Raw genomic sequence first — 17,025 nt, 5'->3', positions numbered from 1 at the left:
CCGCTGGGGTGGGGGGGCTATGGGAGGGATAGTGGGAGGGAGGGCGGGGGAGGAATAACGTGGGAAGAAATGTGAGGTATAGGTGATGGGGGGATGGTGGCAACAAACCACATTACCATGAATGCACCTATACACAATCTTGCATGATCTACACATGTACCCCAGAATCTAAAGTACAATTTAAAAAATCTATTTGTTCTATCAATTACAGAGAGAGAAGACTTGAAATATTTAATTATAATTATATATTTGTCTGTAGTTTCATTCCTATCATTTTCTTTATTTGTTTTGAAGTTGTGTTATTAAGTGCATACATTTACAAGTGTTAGGTCTTTTTCATTTGACCTCTTTATCTTTAGGAAAGTTTTCTTTTGGTTCCTGTTAATTTTCTTGGTCTGACATCTATCTAGTTCAATATTAATATGTCCACTGACTTTCTTTAATTAGTGTTTAGTATATATTTCAGATTTGATGTATTTTTAATCTATTTGTATTTTTTTTTATTTAATAAGGATTTCTTGTGTACAGTATGTAGGTTGTTCTTGCTTTATCCAATTAGAAAATCTATGATTTTTAATTGGAGTGTTTAGACCACTCATATTTAGTATATTCATAGATATAATCGAATTTTCTTCTTTTAATCCAATCTGTTTATTTTTCTTTGTCTTTTCCAGATTTTTATTAGAATAATTGAATATTTCTTATGCTTACATTTTATATACACTATTGGCTGATTAGCCGTGTCTCTGTTTTAGTTTTAAGTGACTGCTCTAAAGTTTACAACATATACATTTAACTTATTATCATGGCCTATCTCCAAATAATATTATGACATTTTACGAATAGTTTCAGAAACTTAAAATCTATTCCCACCCTTCTTTGGTGAAAATGCTATTATATATTTTTCCCTGAAAATGTTCTTTACCTTTCTGGCATTACAGACCTGCTGGTGATAAATTCTCCTAGATCTTTTATCATATGAGGTAGTCTTTGTAATTCCTTTATTATTAAAATATACTTTCACTTGGAATAGAATTGTAAGTTGACATTTCTTTTCCTTCATTTTAAATATTTCATTTCAATGACTTCTGGCTTGCATAGTTTTATAAACAAAGTTGGCTGTCATTCTTGCCTTTGCTTGGCTGTATTTAATGTGTCTATTTACCCCATTGGCTGCTTTTTAAATTTCTTTTCTTTTTTTCTTTGAGACAGGGTCTCACTCTGTCACCGAGGTTGTACTGCAGTGGCATGATCTTGGCTCACTGCAGCCTTCACCTCCTGGGTTCAAGTGATTCTCCTGCCTCAGTCTCCCAAGTAGCTGAGATTAAAGGTGCCCACCACCACACCCAGCCAAGTTTTTTGTATTTTTAGTAGAGACAGCGTTTCAACATGTTGGTCAAGCTGGTCTCAAACTCCTGACCTCAGTTGATCTTCCCACTTTGGCCTCCTAAACTGCTGGGATTACAGGCATGAGCCACTGCCCTCAGCCTCTACTGACTGCTTTTAAGATTTTCTCTTTATCATAGTTTTGTAGTAATTTGATTTTGATGTATTGTTTGTATTGATATATTGTTTTCTTTGTTTTTTATTCCTTAGAGTCTTTTGGGTTTCTTGGATTTGAGGGTTTATAATATGAATTTTTTTTGACTATTAGTTGTTCTTTTTTTTTTGGTCCCACCATCCTCTTTTCTACTTCTGGGAGTCCAATAATAGACATGTATATTAGACTGCTTGGTTTTATTCCAGAAATTACTGATGATGTGTTCATTTTTATCTCTTTAGTCTTTTTTTCTTCTCTTTTCTTCATTTGGATTATTTCTATTACTATGTCATCAAGCTGATTTACCAATTTTTCAGAGTCTAATCTGATGTAAATTCTACACAGTGTATTTCTATTTCAGATATTGTATTTTCTATCTCTAGATATTACATTTGGGTCTTGTTTATAACTTTTATTTATGTCCTCATTCATTATTTTTATGTCTTTCTCTACCTTCTTGAACATATTGAGCATATAATGGTTAGATTAAATTTTTTGTTTGCTAATGCTAGCATTTGTCATTTTTGTCTGTTTCTATTGATTAGTTGATTTTTCTTCTATTGATGAATTATATTTTCCTGCTTCTTTGGCTGCAAAGCAATTTTTGAATGGATGCCAGCCATTGTAATTTTTATCTTATTGGGCACAGGATTTTACTTAGCGTGTTGGATTTTTTCCTAGCACAAAATCAAATTACTTGGACTCAGTTTAATCAGTTTCAGGCTGTCTTTTAAGCTGTGTTAGAGCAATTACTTAGCATCCTGATCTAGGGCTAATTTAGACTCAAAATTCACACAATGTCCTAATGTCCTGGATATAAACACAGTGTCTAAGATCCTGTATATTACTTGTATATTATGTGGTCTTCTCAATGTGGCTGGAGGGTATGCAAACTATTGTCAGCCTTATTATGCTCCCCCACCAAATTTTTACCTACTGCTTTTCTGCACTTCTTACTACATCCATGTGTAGCATCCTCTTACCATGTACTGATCCATATTAAGCCAAAAAGTAAAAGGAACTCTTTAATACATCTCTGGAGATTTCTCTCTGTTATGTTTCCCTTTTTCAGACATTCTATCCCACAGATCCTTATCAACTTGACCTCCCCTACTTCTGATTTTTGTCTATTCAACTCAATGAGTTCTGTGGTGTTTTTTGTTTTTGTTATTTTGTTTGTTTGCTTTTGTTGTTTGTTTGTTTGACAGAATCTCACTCTGTCACCCAGGCTGGAGTGTAGTGGCATGATCTGGGCTCACAGCAACCTCTGCTTCCTGGGCTCAAGTGATTCTCCTGCCTTAGCCTCAGCAGTAGCTGGGATTACGGGCGTGCACCACCATGCCCAGATAATTTTTGTGTTTTTAGTAGAGACGGGGTTTTGTCATATAGTCCAGGCTAGTCTCGAACTCCTGGGCTCAAGTGATTCATGTGCCTATCCTCCCGAAGTGCCAGGATTACAGACATGAGGCCACATGCCCAGCATTTTCTTTTCCTTTCCTTTCCTTTTTCTTTCCTTTCCTTCCCGTCTTCCTTCCTTGTCTTCTTCCTTTCCTTCCTTCCTTTCCTTCCTTCTTTCCTTCCTTTTTTCCTTTCCGTCTTTTTACCCTTCCTTCCTTCCTGCTTTTTTATTTTTCACTATACTACTTCTTGAAACCTGTCATTTGGTAGTAGACTGAAGCATTCAAAGGGTTTACATAATTTATTTCCCTTCTTTTAGGGATGACTGCACTCTATTGCTTGTTATTCAATATCTGAAAACCATTGTTCTATATATTTTATCTGACTTTTTTCTAGTTTAATATGTACGAGTAAATGTAGTTCCTATTATTCCATAATGGACAAGCGAATGTTATGCTTTCAATACTGAATATAAAACACTGTCTCTACTTTTTACAAAGTGAGTCTCACTTCCTTAGCATTCATAAAAATGAAGCTCAGCTTCTAAACAACTAGTAGTATTAACTTACCTATAATATTACATTTGGGGAGAATCCTGGGGCATGAGACAAATAACCAATTTATATTTGAATATCTCACGGTCTTCTGTAATTAGTGGTTGAAACTTATGCCAGTGGTTCTCTGGTTTTTAATGTCTGGATCTGTATCCACATATCTAGAGTAGTCTCTGGTGTTGGTGACTGTGTGTTTAATTTACTTTTTTTGACTCAAGAATGACACCCACGTATTTCATTATGCCTCCATAAGAGCTTATTTTTAATAAGAATTGGCTGAACTATATTTCCAAGTATAGACATGAGAGAATCAAAGTTACTAATTCTAGAAGATAATGAAATTTCAAAAATAATTTTTATCTGCTTCCATTTCACTTACCTTGTCCAAAAGGACTTTACTGAAAATGAATCATAGTTAAGTTTGCCAACTTGATTCTTTAATAGGTACTTGCTTGCCCGAATAGAAATTTTTGATTTTCTTTCTTCTTTCCTGCCTCTTCGTTAAAAAAAAATCCTTTTGTTCTCTTTCTCCTTTTCCCCTAAAAATAATATATATGGCCCTCTAAACTTTTTCATTACCACACTTACCATCACTGTTCATGTCTCTGTATTTTGATTCCATGCTATTTCCTTTGCCTAGAATATGTTTACCATGTTTCTTTCTTGGATAACTCTCATATATTTTTTAAGGCTCAGATCAGACACCATCAAATAGGCTAATTTGTACCAAGTATGTGTCCAGCATGTATAAATATTTGTAATGAGTGAATGAAAACATAAATAAAATGAATTATCTGCTTCAGTGTCTTCTCCAGTATAATAAGTACATAGTGGATAATAATGCGGGCTCTAGATCCAACTTTTTGACTCTTTGGGTTCAAATCCTCTTTGGGTTCAAGTTCTACCCTCTTAATAGCTATGCAACATTGGCTTTACTACTTTTTTCTCCTTGTGACTCAATATCTTTATCTCTACAGTTGTGCTTACAGTACTAGTCTTGCACAGTGATTGTAAAGATTTGATAATACATAAAGTGCCTAAAATCATACATAAAGACTCCAAAAATAGCAGCTATTTTTATCAACAGGAGCTAATTTTTTTATATCACGTTCACTTATCTGTCAATTTTGCAATTAAGTTGTCCCCTCAAGTCTGCCTTCAAATTATAAATGTTTCATGTTATCACAAGAAAGATTACCCAAATATGACAGAATGAGAATATTATGCTTTTTATTATAGTCACATAAAATAGTCAGTTACACCAAGTTGTCCAAATGCATTGGCGAATTAAAGCCTCCAACTCTTACAAATTTTTATACATACATCTATGCATTTATAAATACATACATATGTAAAAGATATATATTTTCTACTAAAATAAAGTACCCAAATCTTGATATATGGGGCATAATGGGAGAGAAAATAATCCTAAAGTTTTATCAGTTGTTGACTGTACTTTCAGAATACAAGAATCTGTTTTAGACACATTTATTCAGCTGTAATGAACTTTAATCTCCCATTCTTTTTTGAATTCTTCTAAGTGACTTAATTTATCCAAAATATCAAAGCAAGTCATGTGGCAAACTTAATAAATCCGAGGCTATTTTTTCTGACTGTATCTGGCTCAATGTCTAGACTTCCCAATGGAGGCACAGTTAAGCTCCATTCTTAATTTTCTTGTTTTTTAGACTGTGGTTTTTCTGCTAAGGTGATAAACAAATCATTTGTCTGTAAATCTACATTTTCTACTAGCTTTCAATAAAGTCAGGCTTTAGTGAAAAGACTTCCAATGTTTTTACATCATCCTGGCTTGATGAAACAAGGCCCATCAGGATCTGGATTGTGTATCCTACTGCTTTTGTTACAGTGAAAATCTTGTTTAAGCCAAGGAAGGAGAATTATGATGTAATGATCAATAGATCATTCAGACAGTCAACTCAAAATGAAACAAACTCCTTGTTATAGTGAAAAACATTAGTGAGAGGATGCTTGAACTTAAGAATAAAGATTAAAGAAAACCTAGATGATAGTAGATAATTCAGAAAATCCTCACTTCAAACACAGAGTTATTTCTATTTCCTGTTCCAATAGCTCAGCTACTTCTCCTGTGTTTTTACTATATTTTCTGCTATCTTAGACTTTTAAGATAATTATTTGTAGTATCTGACAAGAAATTGCATTTTTAAATGCCTTTGAAAAAACTTCAACCTACTTAAGCAAGGTGAAGATGCCTAAAAATAGCTTAATATAAACCAGTCATTTCAGAATCTCTGGTGATTATGTGTTCAAATGCCATTAGAGTGTATCTTATTCAAGCAGGAAAGGAAGAAGTTGTTAGCACTGAAATTGCATAAAACATGCTAAAACTTCTCAATCTCTGGGAGGCTGGGAACAATGGGAAGCCCAGACTTTTCCCATCAAAGCAAAGAATGCAATATGTTGTTTTATTTTTGAAAGGGGAACAGAAAGGGAAGAGTATTTCCAATTATCTGTCCACCTCAGCTGGGCTGCCTAACTACTGATTTTGGTAAGCATCTTGTTAATGGCTTGCTTGACATGCGTGGTGGAGCTGCGTCGCCTTGTCTTGCCCTGCACCATCCTCCGGCGACGTACCTCTCGACACAACTCATAGAATATCTCCGTGATGTTCCCTTCTCCAGTGCAGGCAGAACACTCGTAAAAAGCACAAGCCAGTTCTGTGGCCAGCTTCTCTCCTTCTTCTGTGCTAACCTGCCTTGAGTGGTCCAAGTCAGCTTTGTTTCCAACCAAGATGAGAGTCACATTCTTGGGCTTCTTGACCTCATCTAGGATGTTCTTAAGTGGCAGCACTTCCTCAAAACTTCCTCGGTCAGTAATGTCGTAAACCAGCACAAAGCCTTCCCCCCATCGCATGTGCCCTTCCTTCTGAATGGCATCTTCCTGTTGGCAGAGAAAAATGGCCGTCAAGAGACCTGGAAATAATCAAAATATATGGATGCCGCTAACGCTGACAGTAATCCATTAATTATGATTCTTTATATCCAAAGTCATTGAAATGTCGTGGCACTCTAATTGTACAAACTTTCTAAATTAGTTTTATTTAAAACTATGTATTTACGTATTCATCTCAACTATTTCAGAGAACTGAAAATTTTCTAATTTAACAGATTTTAACTAACTTTCTGCTTTGAATTTTTTCTTGCCATATCATTAAATTTGTAATCATAAGAACTAAAGAGAAATTCTAATCTTAGTTGAGCACATCACTTTTAAGAATTTTCATCACAATTAAGGAATTAGCAAATTTTTAACAGACAAGTAGCCCCTATCCCACCTTTTAAGTATCAGAATTAGAGCCAAAATTTATCAAGACGCCATTTTGGTTTATTTATTACTTTTTTGGTTTGTTGTTTGTTTTAATTTTCTCTCTCTTCAGTTTATAGACAATTAGCCTCCAGAAAAACTGACAAAATATATAGAGAATCCAACTCTATGCTAAACGATTTGGCTTTTTACTTTCTTTTCCTATCTCGGTGCCCTGAAAATGTCATGTAGTACCAATGACAGAAACTCTTTTGAAGTGATTCTCGAGGTGTGTTATCACTCCTTCATAGGAGCATGTATGATTTGAAAAAGCATTGCTTTCCTGGTTCAAATGACGTCTAGAGGCATACACTTCCCGGCTGCCTCTCTCTTCAGAATCCGTGCTCCCTGAAGGTCAGAGAATAAGTAGGTGGTGATGAGACGGAAAAGTGGGTAATTCATTTCAAGAACATTTCTTGGTTTAAACACTTTGATTCAAGTCTTTTTTGGGGTCATAGGTCATTGATAAAGTACCATGGAAACCTTCAGCTTTCTGTCATTCCAGTGGCCATTTCTATACCTGAAAACTAAACCTGTCTATGAACCCTTTTGTATCAGAAGTCACTGACCTAATGCCAAATATTACAAGAAAGATAACTAAAATAAAGTATCCTGAAATGACCAAACAAGCAAACAAACTTACATGTAGTCATGTAAGTTTAGAATACAACGTATATTGAATCTCTTTCTTAAGGACTCACCTTACACATAAGCATATTAGAGGCTCTGAGAATTCTTTCAGTAAAGATACCTGTTTAACTTCATTTGAGCACTTCAAACACATTTGACCATGAAAACTTATTAATAACTTGCTATGTCACAAAATATAGACGAGAGAGTCTAACCTAGATGATATGTGAATATTACAGTATTTTCAAAATCCTATTGAAACACTGGACAGTTTACGAAAGGATGCATATACAGATAGTTACAAATGTGTTAATATATGTAAAATGGCTAGTTAATTAGAGAAAAAGGTTTTAGGCATGCAAAAGTTAGTTGAAGAAAAGTGGCTTATTTTTGTTCATAGCATGGATTTCTGGTTTTTATTTGATCCAGGAAATATTTTAGCTGAACTCTTTATTCACCTGGCCAGCAGTATCTAGTATCTCCATGGAAACAACTTCATCATCGATGGTTGCTTGGTGTCGGTAGGTTGATTCTAAGGAATGAGCAAATAAAAAAGGCAAAAAGGTAAATAAACGCAACATTTAATTTGATCCTTAAAAGTAGAAAGTGGGCATGGGAGAAGTAGTCCTGATTTTGCAGCATAAGGAACTGTGTAGTCTAGGAAAGAGAAGATGGATGTGCAGAAATGTAGAATCATCATACCTAGCTCCTGGACATAACAAGTTCTAACGTGGGAGCTAACGGCTTTCAGAGTATAGAATAGGGGGAATCTTTTTGTGTCTTGCTACCCTATCCTTTCCCCACCCCCCCTTTTTTCTTCTTTTTTTTTTACAGAGTCTAGTTCTGTTGCATTAGCTGGAGTGCAATTGTGCAATACTGGCTCACTGAAACCCAGGTTTCAAGCGATTCTCCTTCCTTAGCCTCCCAAGTTCCTGGGATTACAGATGCCCACCACAACGCCCAGCTAATTTTTGTTTTTTAGTGAAGACAGAGTTTCACTATGTTGGCCAGGCTGGTCTCAAACTCCTGACTTCAAGTAATCCACCCACCTTGGCCTCCTAAAATGCTGGGATTGCAGGTCTGAGCCACTGTACCCAGTCCTAGCCTTTCCTCTGAATATTCCATTTTATTTTTCTGCAAGGCCAGCTCCCTGGTGCTCTTTTCCTTCTATAATGAGACCTCCACAATGTAAATTGAGAAGGTGATTTTCACGAAATGCATACTGCCTTGATGCTTCTAAAAATCGTTTCTGAAAACCACGGTTTCTAACAAGATGACATACAAACAAAAACAAATTTCCTTCCAAACCTCAACTCTGGAAATACAACAGATACTCTCAGGAGGTGAATGGTTCTTGCCAAATGAGGTAAAACTATGAGAAACTCTAGGGGTAGTAAAAGATGGTCGGACCCCAGTGTTGGGTGGTTGGTGAGGAACAGTAATCCAAAGTAGAGGAGGGCAGGACAGCATGGAGGGGATATGGAACTCCATGGAGTCCTCTTGCTCATGTTGCCTCTTCAAAGTAGAAAAATGGCAGCCACTTAGTACCAGCCGGAGGTTGGTGGATCAACAGCAGAGTGGTCACCAAGCTACATGTGGGGAAGAAGAAGTTAGCAGGTGCAAGAAGACTGGGTGGCCTGATTATGCCCGATCACATAAAATGGATATCATGGGTCAAAAGTAAGTACCAACTGATGTTTCTCTGTATGAAAACTAGAACAAGAGAAATAAAGAACTGAATGAATGACTGACTGACTTGATGAGAGTCAGGTTGAGGAATTCTCCCAGCAGTGTCAGTAAGTAGAAAGACGGAACATGGGAAAGTAAAATTTAATAAGAAGTATGGATAATAGAATGAGAAATTTTAGTATCCTTTAAAAAATAAGCCTCAGGCCGATCATGGTGGCTCAAGCCTGTAATCCCAGCACTTTGGGAGGCCGAGGTGGGTGGATCACGAGGTCGAGAGTTCGAGACCATCCTGGTCGACATGGTGAAACCCCATCTCTACTAAAAATACAAAAAATTAGCTGGGCATGGTGGCGTGTGCCTGTAATCCCAGCTACTCAGGAGGCTGAGGCAGGAGAATTGCCTGAACCCAGGAGGCGGAGGTTGCGGTGAGCCGAGATCGCGCCATTGCACTCTAGCCTGGGTAACTAGAGCGAAACTCCATCTCAAAAAAAAAAAAAAAAAAAAAAAAAAAAAAAAAAAAAAAAAGAAAAAAGAGCCTCAAAGGAGAGAAAATACATAGAGTGGAAATTATTGAGGTTGTTATGATAGAGAATTTCCCAACATAAGAGAACAGTGATAGATTTTAAGATTAAAAAAACTAGCAGGAGACATGAGGAAAAAGTTCCAGATCTAAACCTATTACAGCAAAATTTAAGGATATCAATGACAAAAAAAAAAGTCTAAAGGGACTGAGTGAGTAAAGCACATCACCTACAAAAATATGGAACTCAGATTGACATAGGACTTTTTGCCAGTGAAACTGAATTTAAGATATCCATCAAAACAGTAAAACTACATCAAAGTCAACCAGGCATTACAATTCTAGATGATTTTATCAGTATATCAGGATGAAGAGGGGGGAAAAGACCAGAAGCAAGTTTGTGTGAACTAATGTACTTGTCTCATTCCAGAAGATGATATAGCTTTTAAAAAGCTAGAAAAAGTGAACTAAGTAGTCAATAAATTAGAAGAGAAGAAACAATAAATTCAAGACAACAAGAAATAAATAAAAGATAAAACATCATGAAAAAGAAAACAAAACCAAAGCATGATATTTGAAAAGATATAAAAAGAGGGCAGGATTGTAAAGATCTGACAATACTGCTGGTAAATTAAGAGAGACAATGCAATTAAAATTCAGCAAAGAAAGAAGCAATTGTACATTCTGCTGAAATAAAAAATAAAATATGAAGTTTATAGCAATAATTTCAAACTCATATATTCTGGGAGAAAAACACACAGATGAGTGTAAGTAAAAAATACAGCACTTAAATAGATCAATAGTTATTAAATAAATTTAAATGCCAATTGTAGATATCTCCCTACAAAAAAACAACAACTGTGCCAAGATAGTTTTATAGAATGTTTATTTCAAACATTGAAAAAATTATAATACACAAATAGAAAAAGTATTGCTACCCAATTCCTTTAATGGGGAATTATGCTGATTCTAATAATAAGTAGCATAAGAATAAAGAGAGGAAAACCAAAAATGAAAAGGAAAATTGTAGGCTCATTTTGTATTGGAATATATGTTTAAAAATTCTAAACGAAAGATTATCTAACTGCATCCAACAGTGTAATAAGTATATCAGGGTCAAGCAGCATTTACTTCAGGAACACAAATAGTGTTTAATTTAAACCCTATCAGTGAAATTTGACACATTTAAGAACTAAAAGGGAAAACATAATAGAAAATGTTTTTTCTATAGTTTATTATTTATGATTTTATAAATGGTTCAGAAAAATAAGAATAGAAGGAATTCCTTCACATGATAAACTTTATGTCAAAAATCCCACAGCATGCATCCAATAAATAGATACATTTTACACACACTGCCTTTAAACTTAACAACATAGAAAAATATATGCTATACAAATATTTAATCCAATATGGATTGCAAACTCTAGATGATACAATAAGAAAGGAAAAAAATAAATAAGAGATATGAGGATAGGGAAGGAACTTAAAAAAAGATCATCAAGGTTATAGAATTTAAGGTCAACACAGTATCACTAGCTTTCTTTTATATCAGCAAAAGCCATGTAGGAAAGATAAGAGTAAAAAGGAAGCTACTCCCAGTAATAGTACAATAAATAATATTTATGAAGCAATAAAAATGAACAAAATCCTTCAAAACTCTCCAAAAGCAAAAACAAAAATTTTGTAAAATGGAAAATTTTAACAGAACATAAAGGCTTGAATAAATAGGAAACTCCTAGGAAAATGGAGAAACAACATTTTTAAAAACATATCAGTTTCCCCCCAAATTAATCTAGAATTTAATGCAATTCAAATGAAACGTCCAGCTGGACTTTTTGAGAGGCTCCGGAAACTTATTTAAAATTATATAATACTATATAACATTACTCTGAACAGCGTGGGACTACTAATATCAGAATGTACAAATTTACCAAGGCCTTAAGAGTAGACTCATATTTATATAGGAACGTAGTATATGACTGAGGTGGCACCACAAATCACTTAGGAAACAGTAAATGGTTCAATTAGTAGCATTTGCATTAGAACCAATAAGAGAGAATTGGCCACTAAATGCAAAAAATAAAGTTGGACTTCTAGGGCATATATTAAAATAAATCTGGATTGATTAGCAATCTAAACTCATCTAGCGTTGAAGAGTGAAACCTAAAGTTAAAAAAATTAAAAATAAGAAAGTATAAAACTTCATGCACAGACCAAAAAAAGTGATATAAAAAATAACTAAGTTGACTACATTAAAATTAAGAATTTTGTGCAATATTAAATAGGCTAAAGACTGGAGAAAATATTTGTGACATCAAAAGAAAGAAGATGATTAATATCTAAATTATGAAAAATTTTAGAAGTTAAAAAGGTAAGTGAACCGGAAAGAAATATGGGCAAAGTATACAAAGAGGAAATTTCACAGAGGAAGATGCCCAATTGGCAAAAACATATATCAAATGATGTTCTACCTGCTTACTTACCAGAGAGAAGCTTATAAAATGACTTTATGACCATAAGATTGGAAAAATTACAAAGCTAGGTAACATAATGTCTGACTAGGTTACAGGCAGCTTCTCTATACCAGCAATGAGAGTGTAGACTGGTGCATCATTCTGAAGAGCAATTCACTACTATTTGATGTGGGCATACCTTATAATTCAGCAACCTCCCTCTCAGGTACATGTAGCAGAAGAAACCTGGCCCAGGTTCTTACAGCACTGGGTCTCAAAGTGTAGTGCCTGGACCAGTAACATGCAGATCACCTAGGAACTTGTTATAAATGGAAATTCTAAGGCTCTACCCCACACCTATCGGCAATCTGTGTTCTAACAAGTCCCTTAGGTGATTACGGTGCATAGTAAAGTTTGAGAACCACTGATTTAAAGGCATGTTTTCCCCAGTGATGTTAGCAGTAGTTCATATTAGAGGCAACTTAGGTGTTTGCCACTGGAGAGATTAGTTAAATGTGGCATAGTAAAGAACACTGTGTAGAAAACTCTGAGTAAATATTAAAAAATGCGTGGATTTTAAAAATACCACATTTAGTTATTATGATTAGAAATGTATGTAAGCCGGGCGCAGTGGCTCACGCCTGTAATCCCAGCACTTTGGGAGGCCGAGGCGGGTGGATCACGAGGTCAAGAGATCGAGACCATCCTGGTCAACATGGTGAAACCCCTTCTTTACTAAAAATACAAAAAATTAGCTGGGCGTGGTGGCTCGTGCCTGTAATCCCAGCTACTCAGGAGGCTGAGGCAGGAGAATTGTCTGAACCCAGGAGGCGGAGGTTGCGGTGAGCCGAGATCGCGCCATTGCACTCCAGCCTGGGTAACAAGAGCGAAACTCCGTCTCAAAAAAAAAAAAAAAAAAGAAATGTATGTATATATAAAATTTGGCTGGGCGCAATAGCTCAGGCCTGTAATCCCAGCAATTTGGGAGGCCAAGGTGGGTAGATCACGAGGTCAAGACATCGAGACCATCCTGGCCAACATAGTGAAAACCCATCTCTACTAAAATACAAAAATTACTGGGTGTGGTGGCACGTGCCTGTAGTCTCAGCTGGTCGGGAGGCTGAGGCAGAAGAATTGCTTGAAGACAGGAGGCAGAGGTTGCAGTGAGCCGAGATCACGCCACTGCACCCCAGCCTGGCGCCTGGCAAAAGAGCAAGACTCTGTCTCAAAAAAAAAAAAAAAGTGTGATACACAGGCATATATGTATATATATACACACACACACACAAAATTTATATAAATTTAACATATATATACACAGAACACTATTTTTCCTAGATAAATATATAATAATAGCATATACTGCTTCTATTTGAACAATGTTCTAAATGTTTTACTTACATTAACTCAATAATCCTCACAAATATCCAATGAGGTATTTATTGCTATTAGCTCCATTTTATAAGAGGAAACTGAGACGTAACAAGATTAAATAACTTGCCCAAGGTTGCACAGATAATAAATGACAGATGTGAGATTTGAGTCCAGGAGGACTAGATTTGGAGTTCAGGCTTTTAAACACTATGCTTAGTTTCAAAAACATTAGTCTCTGCACTTAAGGGAAAGAGGAGGGCCTTGAGTGTTGAAGGGGTGAAGGGGTAAAGAAAGTGTAATAATATAAGTCTTCCCATACACTAATAATAGCATGGCACCATGAAAAAAGTAGTATGATTAACATAATTATTAACTCAATTCTTTGTGTCCACATTCCCTAAATCATTATCCAATCAACCAACCCAATAAACTCAGAAGTTTCTGCTCTCATGGAGGGAGCTGAAGCCAGTGCTTTCGTAATTAATTTTTCTATCTACCTCATATTTTTGACTTTCATTTCATCAACTATTTTGCAGTTCTTTTTTTGACCACAGTTTTCTGTTACTGTAAATATAATCTCCTGTCCAAAACACAAACTGTAGAAAGTAGCTTCACTAACCATAACCTTGCCTTCTGCTTCCCTCAAGACTGCAGTGATCATTGCCACAGGCACGGCACCTTGCTCAAGTCTTTTCCAAAAGGTAAAATTTGAAAATTAGATTATGTTCAATATTTTAATAAGTATATTTTACATTATTGTCATTCTCCTAGAATATGTAATCCATACATGGTGGATGCACAGTGATTTACAATTTCAGAATATTCCATCCCCCTACTCTTTTATGTTAAATGGGAGATTATAGTTTTGTATGATTTAATGCTTTAAAACACGATTTGCAGAAGCCACTTGTCTCCAAGTGTTCCTTCAATGATTTTCTTTTTTCATCTTCAGTGCCCCCGTGTGAGGAAGACCAGCCCAGGCGGCATCACTCATGCTAGGGAGCTGTGCCCTTTGGCTTCTCACGCCACTGCTCTTTACTGTCCTTTGTGCTGATTTCCCTTTTAAAAAGACTGGCATCAGCCCTAGAGCCTGGAAGATAGAGTTCTGGGCTCTATTCCATTTCTTTGCACTACAAGTTGTCTGAGAGACAGGGACATTTTTCTCTGCTGCTTCCATGACAAATAGGATATGTATTTCAATCACAGAATCCCACAGTAAGGGGGAAATGGAATATAATAAAAATTGCATGAAGTTGTGTGATTCTTTGGTTATTTGTTAACTGAGACAAAAAGGATAAAATGCAGGAAATGAGAGAATGTCTGCCCCAGACATAGCAGCGGGTGGTAGCAGTGACTTCGCCTAAGCTGAATACTGGTTTCATACCATTTTAAGCATTTTTTTTTTTCTGTAAGCTTCTCTCTCTCATTAAAAGCCCATTTTCTCTATGTGTAAAACAACGGAAGTATTGTCCCAAAAGGCAAAATGTTCTGCATCTATGTGCTAATTTTCCCAGAGTTAATTCTAAAAAAATGTAGTAAGTAGTTTTTGAAATTAGACTCCACTATGCCTCTTAACACATAAAAGAAAATGTGTATGTGTTTGTTAGGTGGATATTATTCTGATTTTGTTCATACTAAACAAAAATGATAAATTGAGCCTCTTTTGTGAAAGCTGGGGGGAAGATTATTTAGGAGATAGTTTCAAATGAGCCAAAATATTGTATACTGTAAGAAAAATATGAGTTTCCAAATGGAATGAGGCATTAAAATTCATACTTGAATTTCACTGTATATGAGTGATATATAATTTAAAATCTGCACTCACTAGTACTTTAATAACTATAAGTGTAATTTATGTACTCTAAGAGGAGTTGATGCTTAAAGGGATGTTGCATTGGTTAGTCTTTTTACTGATTTAGCTTTTTTTTTTTTTTTTTTTTTTCAAATTTCAACATGTTGGTATGGACACTTAGCACAGTAACAACAGCAATTAGTAATGCTGATTTATGCTAGAGTGGAAATTGTACCGAGTTGAGTTCTATTGCTAGTCTAATCACAACCGGCCATGTCATTTTGATTAAATTTGCTTCTTTGTACCTGTTTCCTTATTTGTCAAATGACAGTCTCCAAGTTCCTTGAGGTGCCAGTATTAAATAATTAAATAATTCTATGAGTTGGCTAAGCACTTCTGCTTTAGAATCTAGTGAAGATAAATTGTTCTGAGTGTATCGATTTGCGTATGAACCATTCCAAGCAGCAGGGGCGGTAAGGCAGGCGAGAAGAACCAGACACAGAACCAAAGAACTAGTGGGTCTAACGTCTCCTGATTCCCATCCTCACTCCTAACAGAGCCTTTTCTAAGCAGACTGAAACACAGTGCCTCCAACGTACCAGTCGTAGTAGTGATAGAAGCTGAAATACAGTCTCTCTCTTCCTCTCCAAATGCCTCCAGCACACACACACACACACACACACACACACACACACGCACATGCACACACACACACACAGTTACAGGCACACACATTCTAAGCCTCTATCTGTATTCTCTGCTATGATAAGAACTCTTCAGGATAATATGACTCTTGGAGGTAGGAATTCACTTCTTGGTTGGGATCCAATCAGAACATGGACCTTTTCCCACAACCCAGTCATTGCTGCCACCACCATCACGGGGTTTTCATGGTTAGATCGTCCAACTCCCACATCTTATGGGCTTCAGTGGTGATTTTCAAATGTGGTTCATAGACATCCGTGTGCTGGCCACCCACAAAGATCTCACTGATTAACAGTGAAATAAGAAAAATTAAAATAAAACTGAAATTGTTCAGTGTAAACAACTGATTTTTTTTTAACATTATATCCTTCAAAACACTTAGATGTTAAAGCAATTTCTTTCTTTTACAAAGTGCAAGTGGAGCGTACGTTTAGCTCCCTCTCACTTTTCTTCCCTTGCCAGCATCTCTCATTAAATTCTTAGGATAGGCTTTCTCCATAAAAACACGAAAGCGAAAAACAAACAAAAAAACCTGCATCTGAAATAGAAAGGTTTAGGACTCACTTGCTACTATAATAGCAAGCATTTTCTTCATTGAATTATTTCAAAGCAGTAAATATTCTAATTGTGTTATGTAGTATGGTCAGAGTTTTCAGCTTCTTGTGCAGTAACAATTCTGTTCCAGGTTGGAAAAACTGCCTCGTTTCTGATGAAGGCATTGACTTCAGAATTTAGGGCTGCTTTTTTTTTTTTTTTTTTTTTTTTTTTTTTTTTTTTTTTTTGTATATAAGCCACCTGGCTTTTCAATATAATTATCTCTTTTGGTGGTGGTTTTGAAACTTTTAGTTAAAGTAGCCAATGTGGTTTTATGGTTTGGATCTGTGTCTCCACCCAAATCTCATGTACGTTTGTTATCCCTGATGTTGGAGGTGGGGCCTGGTGACAGGTGATTGGATCATGGGGTGATTTCTCATCGTTTCACACCATCCCTGTGGTGATGGCATTACAACAGTAAGTTCTAGTGA

General features: G+C 35.8%; 1 protein-coding gene across 2 annotated transcripts in view; it reads right to left on the bottom strand.

Moving 5' to 3' along the window:
* Positions 1 to 4,266: 4,266 nt before the first annotated feature.
* RERG (RAS like estrogen regulated growth inhibitor) overlaps positions 4,267 to 17,025 on the bottom strand; it is a 118,652-nt gene continuing 105,893 nt past the window's right edge. The window contains exons 3-4 of one of the 2 annotated variants that reach the window (XM_010345118.3): positions 7,923 to 7,996; positions 4,267 to 6,411 (exon numbers count right to left, since the gene is read on the bottom strand). In XM_010345118.3, the coding sequence (XP_010343420.1) occupies positions 6,004 to 6,411; positions 7,923 to 7,996 (482 nt within the window). In that variant the 3' untranslated portion in view covers positions 4,267 to 6,003. The remainder of the gene's footprint in view (positions 6,412 to 7,922; positions 7,997 to 17,025) is intronic. The other variant, XM_010345117.3, reaches the window with a different exon arrangement.

Source organism: Saimiri boliviensis, chromosome 7 (assembly GCF_048565385.1).
Source record: "Saimiri boliviensis isolate mSaiBol1 chromosome 7, mSaiBol1.pri, whole genome shotgun sequence".
NCBI lineage: Eukaryota > Metazoa > Chordata > Mammalia > Primates > Cebidae > Saimiri > Saimiri boliviensis.
The sequence above is the reverse complement of the archived record's forward strand: the minus strand, read 5'-3'. Positions and strand labels throughout refer to the sequence as shown.